Source organism: Lontra canadensis, unplaced genomic scaffold (genome assembly GCF_010015895.1).
Source record: "Lontra canadensis isolate GAN:19392208 unplaced genomic scaffold, GSC_riverotter_1.0 scaffold51, whole genome shotgun sequence".
NCBI classification, from domain to species: Eukaryota; Metazoa; Chordata; class Mammalia; order Carnivora; family Mustelidae; genus Lontra; species Lontra canadensis.
The window spans coordinates 9,340,384-9,352,766 of NW_022631045.1; the positions used below are offsets into that span (position 1 = coordinate 9,340,384).

The 12,383-nt window shown below is 38.5% G+C and overlaps 1 protein-coding gene across 4 annotated transcripts in view; it reads left to right on the forward strand.

Moving 5' to 3' along the window:
* LRCH1 (leucine rich repeats and calponin homology domain containing 1) overlaps nt 1–12,383 on the forward strand; it is a 195,645-nt gene that overhangs the window by 160,286 nt on the left and 22,976 nt on the right. For all 4 annotated transcript variants that reach the window (XM_032874017.1, XM_032874019.1, XM_032874018.1 and 1 more), the window contains 2 exons: nt 7,913–8,022; nt 11,472–11,609. In XM_032874017.1, coding sequence (XP_032729908.1) covers nt 7,913–8,022; nt 11,472–11,609 — 248 coding nt within the window. The remainder of the gene's footprint in view (nt 1–7,912; nt 8,023–11,471; nt 11,610–12,383) is intronic.

A 12,383-nucleotide genomic window follows, 5' to 3' on the forward strand; every position in this document is an offset into this window, starting at 1 on the left:
TTTTTTTTTTTGGTTCTTTGCACATTTTTAACTTTTGATACCTTCTACCTTTTTGAGTGTCCATTCACATAAATGATATTCAAATTGGCCTGAAAACCAAATATGCCAATAAAAAGTTGAAGACAGCTCGTTGGATTATTATGAATATCTCTTAGTTTTATGCCATTAAATATCTTAAATAACGTAAAAGATGAAAACAAAATATAGTTATCTAGGCCTACATGCCATATAGATCAGAATCTCCATGTTGTCTAATGTTAGTTAAGATTTTAAACATTTTACTCTAAGATGCAAAGTGACAAAAGTAATGTTAAATGAAACAGCGTGATTTTATAGGGAAGAGAAGTGAGATATGGAAGTGCAAACATAATAGGAAAATAAATTTCCTATTTATTTCCTAGGAAAATAAAATAAATAAGTTTTCCAGTCATAATTATCTTTTAATCGAAGTATGTTATATAGAAAAAATATATTCAAAACATTTGCTGTGATTTCTGGTCAAAATTCAATAGAAAAAAGTTTTTCCAATTTCCTTATAAAGAAGGACACATGTATTTTTTGTCAGGTTTGTTGTAAAAGGATTTTACCATTTCACAGACTTCTGAATTTTTTTAACTGAAAATATGCTTCAATAACAACAGCAATGAGACAGAATTCCCTCTTTACACCGTCCCTATTTTAAATTCTGGAAGTTGAAGAGGATTCAGTGGAAACTTTCTTGAGAAACTGTTCCTTTACTCAAAAATTAAAAAAGAGGGGGAGAGGCATTTCTGTTTTTCAGAAAACATGGCTATTTATGGGTCAGCTGTTGTTTAAAGGAAATCAAGCCTAAAATGAAAGATTTATGTGTGATTTGGTATTTCCTTAGGAGTGATATCTGAAACCAGAGGACTTTTTTTTGTTTTTGTTTAAGCTGGAAAAGATCTAGTCATGTTATGTAGCAGTAGAATTTCTATCTATACAGATGTGCCAACTAAAACCAGAAAGGTGAGGTCACACCGCAACTTAGCGCCAGAAGGGAGGCCACCCAGGGTCCCAACGCTGCACCATTTCCATACTCATTCTACAGCTGTTTATCGAGGACTCTTGGTGAAAGCTCTAAGCCAGACTGTCTTCTTTCTATTAAAAATCCTAAGATTTCCATAGAAATTAATAATTGTAGAACTCTCTCGGAAAATAAAATAATCTCACACTCTTTACTTGTTTTTTTCGTACAAGTGCAAATTGCAGGGATTCATGTATTAGCTATCAAGCCGTACCACAAGCATAATGAAGGTATTGCTTTCAATATTCATGTGCTTCCCTCAGTTACCCTTATTTGCAATTTGTCTAGAATGTGCTGTGGACAACAGAAAATTTTCTGTGCAGAAATATTCTTGAAAAATAGTGGTGCAGTTTCCCAGATCTGATTTTTCACATGCGTTTTCATTCTCTTTGTGCTACACTTGGCCTTGTGATTTCCATATATTTTCCAACACATTTTTTAAATGAATGAAGCTGCCCTATGCGTATTCACAAGCATACAAATTAATCTTGCAAGAGAAATACAGCCTGCGATTTTATGCGGTTCTTACTCCTTCCTCTTAAGTAGGAGATCCTGTTCAGTGGCCATTCTTGGCATTTCCAAGCTGATAAGCACATCAGTTTCATTTCCTCCTACTGCTGGTATCCATTGTCTGCACCTGTCTCAACCTTTGTAAAGAAACAGCATCTTATTCCTGACTCAACCCAGTGTGTAATGCAGTTTTTCTTTCATTTATACTTTTTTTTAGCTTTTGGTAAAGTTGGCATTTTTAGACCTTGTTCACTGTCTTGCTTTGTATTAAAATTCCCCTTTATTTAAAGTCTTTTCAGTATTCTAATCCTGTGTCTCATTTTCAATTCCCCATCTTTTTCTAAAACTCTCTCTTCAAAGAAATAAAAAATGGCAAACTGGCTAGAAGGTCCTTGGAAGTTTGAATTCCCACAGGCCCCAGGGTTCTGCCCCTTGAGATCCATGGGGAGGATGGGAGGATGGGAGGGTGTGTGCAGGGCTGTGGGGCACTCCTGGCACTGGGAGGGGGCAGATTCACGCCAGCTGGTTCTTAGGAACAATTTCGTCTCTTTCTTCTGCTCTTGTGCCCTAGTACGACTCTGCCTGTTTCATGCCTTTCCCCTTCACTTTGAAGTGAAAACTGTTCCTATCTTCCTTTTTTTCTCCTTTTTCTTTTGTTCCTATCTTATTTTGAATCATTGTCCCTTTTTCATTTGCAGTTAGTTCATGGGTGCCAATTTATACTTATATAAAATTGGCTGTTGAATTATCACTGGAGAATGAATGAATGGGCATCTCCATCTTGGGTCAGTTTACAGACATTTAGTAGGTTTTTACAATAATCCTGCCCTTCTAGGTATTGTTTTCCCCATACAAAAATGAGGAAATAGGCTGTGAGCGGTGTTTCAGCAGTTCTTAGCTGAAGCTTTGCATTAGAATCATCTGAGTGTTTTTAAGACAGTAGCTGTCTAGATCGACGCTCAGAGGTGCTAATTTATTTGGTGTCACATGGACTCAACACATTGATTACATTTTTACTGGTCTTTATGTTATGTTCAAGCAAGGGAAAGTCACTAGGTTAGAATAAATTGCCCAAAAATGATAGAGAGGAAATATGAGCATTTTGAGGGCAGAGAGAGAGTATATCTAATTCATTTTGGGACACCAGAAGGGAATAAAATAAATGCGCTAATCAGATTTCTAATTCACATTAGCCAGGATCTAAAGCCCTGGATATTTTTTCAAAGCCATTTTATTTTGCTGCCCTTGTATTTGTGTATCTTAAACATCACTCCCAGTCCTGGTTCTTAACTTCCGAGGATAAACTGAGAGCTAAATTTCAAAAACCCATCCATCCATGGAGAAGCAATCTCTCACTGAGTTAAATTTAGGTAATAAAGTTTAATAATATAGACTGATAAATTCTATACCAAGAGTGCATTTCACATAATTAAATAAGCATTTCAAGCAACTTGTAGAGCAGTGGGCTTTCTTGGTTTAACTAAAGGATATTCTTGGGGCACCTGGGTGGCTCAGTTCATTGAAAGGCTGACTCTTGATTTTGGCCCAGGTCATGATTTCAGGGTTCTGGGATTGAGCCCTGTGTTAGAGCGAGGAGTCTGGCTTGAGGATTCTCTCTCCCTTTCCCTCCACCTCTCCCCACATGCTCTCTCTCTAAAATAAATAAATGAACCTTTCTTTAAACGATATTCTTTTTTTTTTTTAAGATTTTATTTATTTATTTGAGAGAGAGCATGAGAGGGGAAAAGGTCAGAGGGAGAAGCAGACTCCCCGCTGAGTTAGGAGCCCAATGTGGGACTTGATCCTGGGACTCCAGGATCATGACCTGAGCCGAAGGCAGTGGCTTAACCAACTGAGCCACCCAGGCGCCCCTAAAACGATATTCTTAAACAGAGAAATGGTTTCTTGTGCACATTCTTAAATGTCTATTGTCTACCTTGTGCTAGGCATGATGTTCGTTATTACGGGTATAACTCTGAAAAAGACAAACAACGTATCTGCTTTTATAGAACTTTTATTTCAGAGTCTAATGAATTCAGACCTGGAAACCAAGCTTTCGTAGATTTTTCATGACAGAAAAAATTGAGGTGACTGATTATCAGGGTGGGATAATCTTTGCAGAAATACTCTCCAAATAGGCTGATCTTTGAATGAGAGAATTTTTGAAAGACTTGTTTCATTTTTCAAACTGCTTTGTGGGGCAGGAGGAGACATACAGATTGGAAACAGACATAAATTCTTAAACAGTCATAATGGAGAGGAACAGATCTATACTGTAGGAGAGAAAGTGATGAGTGCCATGAGAGAGACATAGATAAAGAGTTCTGTACGTTGATAGATCACTCCCAGGTTGGGGATGAGGATGAGGAGAAAGTAAAGGAAGTACCAGAGATAATGGAAAAATCTGTGGAATTTGACCTGTACCTGCAAAGATGAATTTGACATTCTGCACAAACATATTCATCATTCCTTTCAGGGGCTTTGCTTTGAGATTTGTCTCTTCTGCTAAATAAATTACAAATAGGAGCAAATCATCTTTTCCATTCATTGCATGTTATTTATTAGTTAAGTTATTTATTAAATGTTAAGAAATTATATTATTATAATTATATATAATTATATAATTTTATAATATTAATTTATAATATAAATATAATTTATATAATAATTCTATAAAAATATATATTATATAATTATAAATGTTATTTATTAAAGTTAAGAAAGACTTATTTTTCCTGTATCTTAAATCACCCTCTTCTTCGTCTCTTCATACACACACACACACACACACACACACTCAGTCCACACACTCACTCTGCTCTCTTCTTCCTCTTCTTCTCCTTCTTACTTACACTTAAATAGGGTGGCATTTGATTCGAGAAACAGGTACAGACAGTGCAGCTCCTCTTAATACTGTCTTGTAGCCTTGAGTTAAACTCCCTGCCCCCCGAATTAAGTAAGGAGGTTCTTAAAATTTAGTAATTAAAATTAAGGGGGAAAAATCAATAATTCTTCTATAGATCAATTTTCCAGATCTTTGGTTCAGGCTGGTCACTCCATGTATTATTTAAATATGATTTGAAAGAAAAGAAAAAAAAAACCTACAGTATTACCATAGAATTGGAGCTACCATGATGCTCCCATTAAAATGATTCTCTCAGGGGGGGTGGGGTTATGGACATTGGGTAGGGTATGTGCTATGGTGAGTGCTGTGAAGTGTGTAAACCTGGAGATTCACAGACCTGTACCCCTGGGGAAAAAAAAAATATATGTTTATAAAAAATAAAATTAAAAAAAAAAAGAATTTAAAAAAAAAATGATTCTCTCATAACATACCTCGCAAAATAAGCAGCACTTATGTGCTCTGTAGATTTATTATTAGCCTAAAGAGTTTGTTTTAATTTCTCATATAGTCCACAGTAATTAATCCATTTAGAAAACTAGTAGTATTATAGTCATGGTTTCCAATAACTTTAGGTACATTTGAAGTATTCATTAAAAAAAACACACAGTACAAATGTGTTTTAACACTTTGTGATGCTTAACATTCATAGAGCAAATACTCAAGTATGCATTTTATATTTTTAAGATGCATGGGAATTTAAGATGAAAAGGGATGCTGGGAAATTAAAACGCAGACACCATTGTAATATCTTATCTCACATAGGGCTCTAACAAGGTGTAGATAATTGAATTGTGTGCTGTTAAACAAAGCTCATGGTTAATTTAACTTCCTGATAGTTTCGTATTCAGAAAGAAATCTGCCAATAAAAACATATTGAAAATATTAAGCATGCTGTATTAGATAAGATTGCCCCCTAGAAAAAAGGCAAAGGGAAATAAAACCTCCAAAGAAAACATTAGCTTTGTTTAAACAATGTTGGGGCGCCCCTTACTGGCTAGTGTATAAATTACTTAACTCTGCTCACATTCCTTGACTTTTTTGGTAAATTTGGTTGACTTCTTTTCTTTGAGGGTGTGGATTTACATTTCAATACATATCTCTTCTGGATGCTATGTTAAATGGGTAGAGTTTTTCCTTGGTCTTGAAAGGATGCAAAGGCAAGCTTAACGCATTTCCAGTTTCTTCCCTTCTTCCCAGTTTGTCTACTTTCTCATTTCCCTTAGCTCTGAGAACTGCTCATCTCTTCCTGCTGGGTTACACTACCCTACTTCCTTTGCTGGACTTGCCTTGATTTTTTAAATAATCGGTCTCACTTCCTGGGGTTTGGTTTCTGTAGGTCTTGGTGACAGCCCTTTGGTGACATGTCTTTGGCTCTTTTTGCCGGTGACTTTCCTGGATGGCTTGAAACAGGGGCCCAGGCCCCAGGCTGACTCCTCCCTAAGGTTCCAGAAGGTGTTACGTCCAGTAGACCACCCTCTTTCTCCATTTACTGTACATCAAGGGTATATTAAGAAAACTTTCTAATCTTCCACAGAATATCAGAATGCTGATTTACAAACACTGCAACTGACTTAGAAAATACTGAGATGTGAGAAGCTTAATGCAAGTCATTTTATTTATTTACTTACTGGCTTATTTACTTATTTATTTGAGAGAGTGCACGCATAAGCGGGAGGGCCAGATTGTGAGGGAAAGAAAGAGAGGATTTGAAGCAGACTCCACACTGAGCACAGAGCCCAAAGCGGGGCTCAGTCTTCAGATCCTGAGATTAAGCCCTGACCCAGAACCAAGAGTCGGACCCTTAACCGACTGAGCCTCCCAGGCGCCCCCACGCAAGTCATTTATTAAGGTGGTTTGGTCCAAAGGTACACTTTGGACCATACACTGAGATTAAGATGACATACTTGGGTGAGCATGGAGTAATTGATTATAGGGAGTGGACTCAAGTTTTTCTATTCTAAGTATATTTATAAACTATATTTAATTTTTTAAACTTAGTAAATTGAAAAAAAATTAGCAAATTGAGGTAGCTTTTAAAGTGACCTATAAAGGGGTGTCTGGGTGGCTCAGTCCTTAAGTGTCTGCCTTCAGCTCAGGTCATGATCTCAGGGTCCTGGGATTGAGCCCCACATTGGGATTCCTCCTCTGCAGGAAGCCTGCTTCTCCCTCTCCTACTCCCCCTGGCTTGTGTTCCCTCTCTCTCCATCAAATAAATAAATAAAACCTTTAAAAAAAATAAATAAAGTGACCTGTAGGAAGTGTTTGTCAGAATAGAATAAAAGTTGCATGACCTTCTTATTTACATGATTTAAATTATGGTGATTGAAATTACTGGAATTACAGTAGTCATGCAACTTCCCTGTGGCCGTGGTTTTTAAAACTGAAGTTGTCTGCCCAGAATTTCCTTGAGGGCTCCCCAGCCCACCTCACCCTCCTAAAACCCCCATGCGGTCTGTGGGTCATAGACCCCCATGAAGGTCTGTGGGACAGGGGGAGCAAATATGGCTCTTACCAGTACCTTGCTCCCTCCTGTGTGAATGGGAAGTTGACGGTCTCGGGATAAAAATCTCAAGGAAGAAAAAAATTAAAATTTAAATCTGCCCTGGGCTTTGTATCATAATAAAAAGTAATTAAAATCCTTGCCAGAATCACCCTGCCCTATGTAGAATATTGTTTACCTTCTTTATTAGTCTTTACAAAATGTTAGCCTTCAGGGGTTTCGAGGATTTATATTCTCTGGAGCCTGAGGCCCCCTTCCTTTCAGAGGGAGCTCCGCTATCAGTCGCTGTTCGTGATGGTTGTAATTTTAAAGACGTGAAACCATGGATGATCTCTTAAATTGCCTCTCATCTTGCCAGCTTTTCTAAAAGGAGGCTGTGGTCATTTCTAAAGAACTAACTTTTTGGATATAGTGTCAGTGACATGATAGAAGGTGGAGTTTTTCCACTCCACACTTAAAATACATAATCTTGTATCACTTAGTTCTTGTCCTTAACTCAGGCTTATAAAAAATTTGGCCAACAGAAATATTAACCTGTGCACATTTTTAATGTGTAAAGCAATTCTAGAGTCCTCTTCTTTGAATAAAATTATCTTAATTTATGAAAGGATCATAAAACCCCATGTATAAGTGAACACTTAGGATGAAAGCAGGGAGAACATGAGAGAGGGGACACCAGTCAGAGCTGTGGCCTGGCATGGTCCCAAGGATGAACCATACCCTTCCCTGAATTCAGTCTATTATCACCAAAAATATAACTGTTGTTAGTCTGCATAACTCGGTACAGTTTAAAATATAATTTTTAGAATATTCAAATCGAGCTTTCCGTGTGAAGTCAGAATTTGTTTCTGTGTGGTAAGTGCCTTATTTACTTAACTACATACAAGTCGTCCTATAAGGCAACCTATAGTGGGCACTCAGTAATGGCTTTTTTCCCCCCTTTTTATTACAGTGTTTCTAAGACCTCAGAGAAATTTGGAATCTATAGACCCACAGTTTACAATTCGGAGGAAAATGGAACAGATGAGAGAAGAGAAGGAACTGGTGGAACAACTCCGTGAGGTACCCCAGAAATAGTTACTGAACATGCTTTTCCCCCGGAAACAGCCCATCACTGAATACCCATTTTCAGAATTAAGGCAGCATTTTCTACTTTAGAAAAATAGACTTTGAAGCACTGCAAAAAAGGCTTCATGCAGGTCACCTCCTGACTGATATTGGGCAACTCACATAACATCCCTGATTTCAGGTTTTTTCATGTATTAAAAAAATACTTCCCATCTTAGTGGGGTTTTGTGGGGAATATATGAGATAATGGAAGTAGAAATACATATGGATTAAACCTAGTACTGGTCCAGTTCAGGTACGCTTTAAAATAATACACTGTCATTCTTCTGCTTAGCAATAATATTCCATTAATTTAAAGATGTTCATCATTACCCTATTTTGCATCCCAACTGATCAGAACTTTGTAATTAGGTACTCAAGCAAAGCATTTGAGTTCCTATCCAGGATGAAGTCTTGCGCTAGTCTTTCCAGTGAAGATTTTAAGCTTGGAAATGGCAGAGAACATGGCTGCCTTATTGTTTGTATTTCTGTTCCCACACAGTTTCTGGTGGGCACTCTGTAGCTGTTTGTCTATCCTCATGGTCTTTGTATCTAGTTAGAGAGCTCATACATGAACATATGAGAGATCAAATAGCAGTACCTGGGTCAGAGAACACATTGGTATTAGTTAGTAAAGTCAGTACATCATGAGTTGCTTCATAAGTTCTTTATATTCAAGGAGAAGTACCGTAACCATGACCCAGAAGAGTGTAAGAAAGTCTAGAGGGGATAGATTTAAGGTAACATCTTCTCCCTTCATTAGCAGATGGTTATTGACTGCTTCTGTGTGCCGGGCAGTATTCTAGGAGATGGGTAGAGGAGAGAACATAAAGGTCCCTACTCTTAGGGAGCCTATAGTCTATGAGAAGAGATAGTAAATAAGAAGGAAAAAAATAAACATAATTTCAGATGGCAATGAGTTCTGCAAATGAGAAATGAATCCCATAAATAAAATTAAACCAAATTAAGGTAGGTCCCCATCTGTGTTGTTGCAGATGGTTCTTTATATATGATTTAGCAGGTAGTCAGGAGGAAAGAATTAAAAACGCAGAAACCTTTTACCACCACTTTAAGTCACTGTGGTTGGCTTATTAGTCACAGGGAAAAAGTCAGACCTCTGTCGTTTGCCTAGAGCACTTGCATATGCTGTAAGTTTGGGAGGTGAATTTTCAGAGGTAGGTAAAAATAAGATTGAAACTGAGAGATGCCTCTCAAAGAATGACACAATTTTATCTTGAAGTTTGTGTTATGTTTGTTGTTTACATTTTCATTTTTGATGTAAAATAAGGGACTGAAAGAGTATGGAGAAGAAAGGTAGGTGTCTACACGCAAGAATGTTCTGAAAAGGAATTACATGATGCTGTATTATGCACTGGTTTTCTAGCACTTCATTTATTCCAAATGTCCAAATTAAGTCATTCTTTCTTTGGCTGTTATCCATTTAACAGGAACCACTGTTATAAATTAGAAATTTGTATTTGAAGTTTAAAAAGTTAATTTCTCTACTTCTACTTCTGAGAAGATTGAACAAACCTACTTTTCCCTATTTTCCTCACTAAGTACAAGTAAAAACCCTGGACATAACATACAAAATGAACATAAGGATACTCGGAAAGGTAGAGTATCCTCTGGCAGACTGGCCAGGGGCCCTCAGGAATAGAAATGACACAGTGGTGAGTTCTGTGGGTTTTCTTTTTTTTAACCTCATATAGCTCAGACCTGGAGCTGAAGTAGTTGGAAACCCAGAAATGCTATTGGGCACAATTCCTTTTAAAAGGCCACCCAAAAGCTTGCTTATCTTAGCCAAAGTACCAAGAAAGGAACAACCTAGCAAGATAAAAACCTTTAGACAATAAATGCTCTACTCCAGATAAACATCCAAAAATACTGTGGCTCCTCCCTTATCCATGCCAGCAGCAAAGATGGAGCAAGCTCGACTTCCACCCCTGGTTGGTGGTATCAGAAGACCAAAACAGGAGCCAGGAGTCTCCTCCATGCTAGCTGGGAACAAGCCCATCTCCTACCATGGCGTCAATGGAGACTACATGGGACCCTGGATTTCCACCTGCATCCAGCAGTTAGAACCTCCCTCCACCAAGTTAACTGAGATCAAGTGGGAAGCATAGATATCTGCATTTGCCCAGCGGTAATAAGATAGTAACCCCCATTTCCTGCCAGAGCAGTGTCCACAAAAGCCAGTTAAAACTGAAGGCTTAAATAGAATCTTGAGTCTCCTAACATAATAGGCAAATGTCCAGGTTTCAACAAAAAAAGTCAGTCATCCTACCAAGAACCAGAAGATTTCAAATTGAATGCAAAGAGACAGTCAACAGCTGACAGCAGTAATATGGCAGAGATGTTAGGATTACCTGACAAAAATTTTAAAGCATGCATGATAACAGTGATCCAACAAGCAATTACAAACATGTTTGAAACAAAGAGGAACAGTAGAGCACGTCAGTAAAGAAAGAGAGAATCTTTAACAAAGAAAGAGAAGACCTAAAGAAGAACCCAGTGGAAGTAAAGGGCTGAAAAACACGTTATCCCAAACAAAAAGCCCAGCAGAGGGGCTCACTGCAGAATGGAGGTGACAGTGAAGTGATAGAGGTTGCCTAGTCTGAACAACAGAGAGAATCAGATGGAGAATAACTGAGCAGAGCCTCAGGGACCTGAGGGAATGTAGCAGATGGTCAATATTCATGTCATGGGAGCCTTGAAGGAAAGGCAAAGGACAGCAGGGCTGAAGCAATACTCCAGGTGGGAGTGAGGTGGGTGTGGCGGTAGAGATGCACCATTAGGAAGGTGGTCATGGAAATAGCTGAGATTCTGACTGTATCCATATCAGCACCCTGCTGTGGTACTCCGGTATGCTTCTGCAAGTTGTTGCCTTCAGGTGAAACGGGGTGAAGGGTCCACAGGATCTCTGTTATTTCTTGTTACCAAGTATGAATTTGTAATGATCTCAAAATGAAAAATTCAATTTTTTTAAAGTCGAAAAATTGATTCTCAGCAAAAACAAAGTCTAAGAGAAAAGCATCCCTTAATCCCTCCTCTACTCCTGGCAGACTGTCAGAACCAGAACTGTCAGAACTTTCCATTGATCGCCTCATTCTGGTTTTGTATTTCCATAGCCAAGGCTGAGGCAACATTGAACTCCAGAAGTAATCCTAGTATTCCATTCACTCAACTTACTAAAAATGTTAGGCGCAGCTGGATTTGTTTTTCTACAGCAGGATTTTTACTACAATATCTGTTGGAAAAAGTTAGATAATGGAAGTGTTTTCTAAGTGTTCCTATTCTTCTTCCTCATAATGAAGTTAATGTCTCAATTCATAAACACCCAGCACTGTATTTGATCCTCTGTTGCCTGATGACAACTGGATTCCCTCTGATTCCTCCCCCAGAGCATCGAGATGAGACTCAAGGTCAGCCTGCATGAAGACCTGGGGGCCGCACTCATGGACGGTGTGGTTCTCTGCCACCTGGTCAATCACATCCGCCCGCGATCGGTCGCAAGCATCCACGTCCCCTCGCCAGCAGTTGTAAGTAACACCAGAAAAAGGGAAAATCCACATAAGACAAATTTTGGAGTACAGTGTTGCTTGTTAAAGATGCCAACAGGGTCCCTCAGGATCTCAACAACTAGAAGAGCAGGAAGGAAAAAGCTCTAAATGAAGCAACAATACACCAAAAAAGGCAAAATATATAAATATGTAAATAATAGGAAAAGAATTTATTTCAAAGATAAAGCACATCACATTAAAGGAATTACTGGTTGGGGTGCTAACTTTTAAGGCTGTACGGACGTAAAGATTCATTTCTCACTAGGGGTTACTTAAACAGTGAGGAGTCTTTCCAGACAGCTTTTTTTGGTTGGTGGCTTCTCTGCTAAATGGAATCTCTTGGGATGCTGGGGTGGCTCCGTTGGTTAAGCAACTGCCTTTGGCTCAGGTCATGATCCTGGAGTCCCATCCCCACATTAGGCTCCCAGCTCCGCAGGGAGTCTGCTTCTCCCTCTGACCTTCTCCCCTGTCATGCTCTTGCTCTCTCGCTCACTCTCTCAAATAAAATCTTAAGAAAATAAAAAATAAAAATAAGTGGAATCTCATTCCTTTATTAGTCACTGAAGATTTTAGGATGACTCTGAAAAGATGTGGGTTCTATGTAAAATGACATTTTAAATAACCCGTCAAGCCAGAGGTTGGTCAGCTGGGCATTAATTCAACGATTCATCAATGCCTCCCTTTGCTCAAGGTACATGAGATACCAGGACAGTAGTGAGAAAGGCAGATTGGCGAGACTCTGCTAATGGCTTA